The 2,225-nt window shown below is 37.6% G+C and overlaps 1 protein-coding gene across 1 annotated transcript; it reads right to left on the bottom strand.

The window, feature by feature from the left end:
• Window positions 1-1,231: 1,231 nt before the first annotated feature.
• Window positions 1,232-1,927, bottom strand: LOC127129835 (putative pentatricopeptide repeat-containing protein At1g12700, mitochondrial). Its single transcript, XM_051058954.1, has one exon. It carries the CDS (start codon window positions 1,925-1,927, stop codon window positions 1,232-1,234), a length of 696 nt encoding a protein of 231 aa, XP_050914911.1.
• Window positions 1,928-2,225: the final 298 nt, after the last annotated feature.

Consider the following 2,225-nt stretch of genomic DNA (forward strand, 5'->3'; position numbering starts at 1 on the left):
CTCACTTAATCCCTATCCAATGCAATTTCAATCTTACTCTAAGATCAGAGTTCCTACTCACTCCCCCTCAATCACCTCAGTGATTACTACCTTTAATCAATATTAAAGACAATTTTGAAGTCACACTTCAAACAACTCTTGATTGTGCTTAACAGCTTTAATCAAGATACACAGCACTCACGCTTAAAAGCTTTGAGCGACACAACACTTACAACTCAATGAACACCCTATGCCACAGCAATCATCTACGTGATAATGGCTTGGCTTACAAGATATGTCTAATACAAGACTCACAAAAATACAGCAGTGAAGTATGATGGACACACTAAATCTTCACGCCTCAAAATCCCCAGTTCTGAATGAAGGAACGACTTCCTTTTATATTGCAGTCCTTGGGCCTTTGCACTTGTATTCTCCTGAATTTAAGGTCATGCGAGTTCCCCTAAATTCCACATCTAGGTTACTAACAAATAGGCTATTTGTTAGGTTCATTAAATGTAGCTTGGTTGTTGATTTCCTGGATTTTCTCTCAGCTGTTGAATCCCTGAAGAATAGCCTGAGAAAAAGCTGAAACAGAAAACTGAACAACCTACAATATAACACATGCTGTCAGGAATGAATGTCACGACATTCAGCTTGACATCAAGGATCATATGCTAAGTCTATTTTTCCAGAAAACAGACTGTACAATTTTGTTGACCTGTATATGACCAAAATGCCCATACTACAGTAACAGCTTACATTAATAAATGTCAAAGTATCCAATTTGACATTTACACATTTGGCCTTAAGTCAGTTATGTTATCCTCTTGAAGAACAGACTAAGAAACATACTGAAGTGTAGCAGAACACCACTCTGTCTATTGTTCAGTATATGCTGTCAATGATGAATGTCATAACATCCAGTTTGACATTCAGTCAGTAGGCCTTATGCCAAGTCTGGTATTTCCTTGATAACCAGACTGGAAATAAACACTGAGTTCTAACAGAACACCAACTGTTTTATTCCTCAGTATTTGCTGACAGGGATGAATGTCACCACATTCAACCAATCCTGTATTATCTAATCCTGCATTAAACTACTCAAGTGTGTCATGACATCAGTCAAGACATCAGAGTACAGTTAGACATTCTAACCTACAATGCAGTCACACAAACACCTCCACACCATGTCATGACATCAGTCAAGACATTAGAATCCAGCTACTGTTTTACCATACAATGCAGCCAATTAAACACCTACAATTTTCTTTGCAATCATTTCACAATATAACTCATAGGCATCCATTACAAACTTATCTTTACACAAACTATCATTTATTATGTTGTGCATTACCACGTCCACCTTGACCAACTTCCCATCAATTTGTCTCAACATTTTCACGGCGGCTCTTGTTTCCCCGATTTTACACAACCCGTTGATTAAAGTACCATAACTAATCCGGTCGAGTCGAAATCCATGTGCAACGACATGGTCATGAAAGTGCAGAGCTTCATGAACCTTACCGTTAAGACACAAACCCTTGATAAGAGTATTCAAAGTTATGGTATGAGGCTGATAACCAATTTTGAGAATCTTAGCAAATACAGAAAAAGCAAACCTCATTTGACCTGTGTGGCAATAACAATTGATGATGGTGTTTAAAGTAACAATACATGGTTGAATTTGGTTGAATTCTAATCGGTGATAAAGGGAAATAGTAGTGGCGTAATGATTCTTAGTCCTAACGAGAAAACCTAAAATCGTGTTAAATTCAACTATGGATGGAGTAGGGCGCATATTTAGCATGCGATGGAATGAGAAAACGGCATCATCAACATTAGAGTTATTGGGAATGAATTGATGTAGAGAGTGAGAGAAAACCCTAAACAAAGAGTGTGAGTGAAAGGAAGTGAGAAAATTGGAGTAAGAAACGAACCTCCGCATTTCACTATTAACAACGGAGAATTGCAGTGTTGCGCTCAGTTCAGCATTTATAGTAGTGGGTATGTGATCCCTTTAATGTAGAAGATGATGTTAATCAAACAGCAAGACTTCGGGTTCTTCACTTCCTACTGAGAAAGTCGAAGTTTTTTTTTAACTTCCCTTTAATGTAGAAGTTGAAATTTGATTTGGTGGATAGTATTATATTTGGAGAGTTTGAAGTTGTGGCTGAAGAAATGTGAAACTAGAAAGGAGAAGAGTCTGGTGCGATTCTTATGCTCCAAAATATTTCAGAGATGCA

The sequence above is a fragment of the Lathyrus oleraceus genome, chromosome 3 (assembly GCF_024323335.1).
Source record: "Lathyrus oleraceus cultivar Zhongwan6 chromosome 3, CAAS_Psat_ZW6_1.0, whole genome shotgun sequence".
NCBI lineage: Eukaryota > Viridiplantae > Streptophyta > Magnoliopsida > Fabales > Fabaceae > Lathyrus > Lathyrus oleraceus.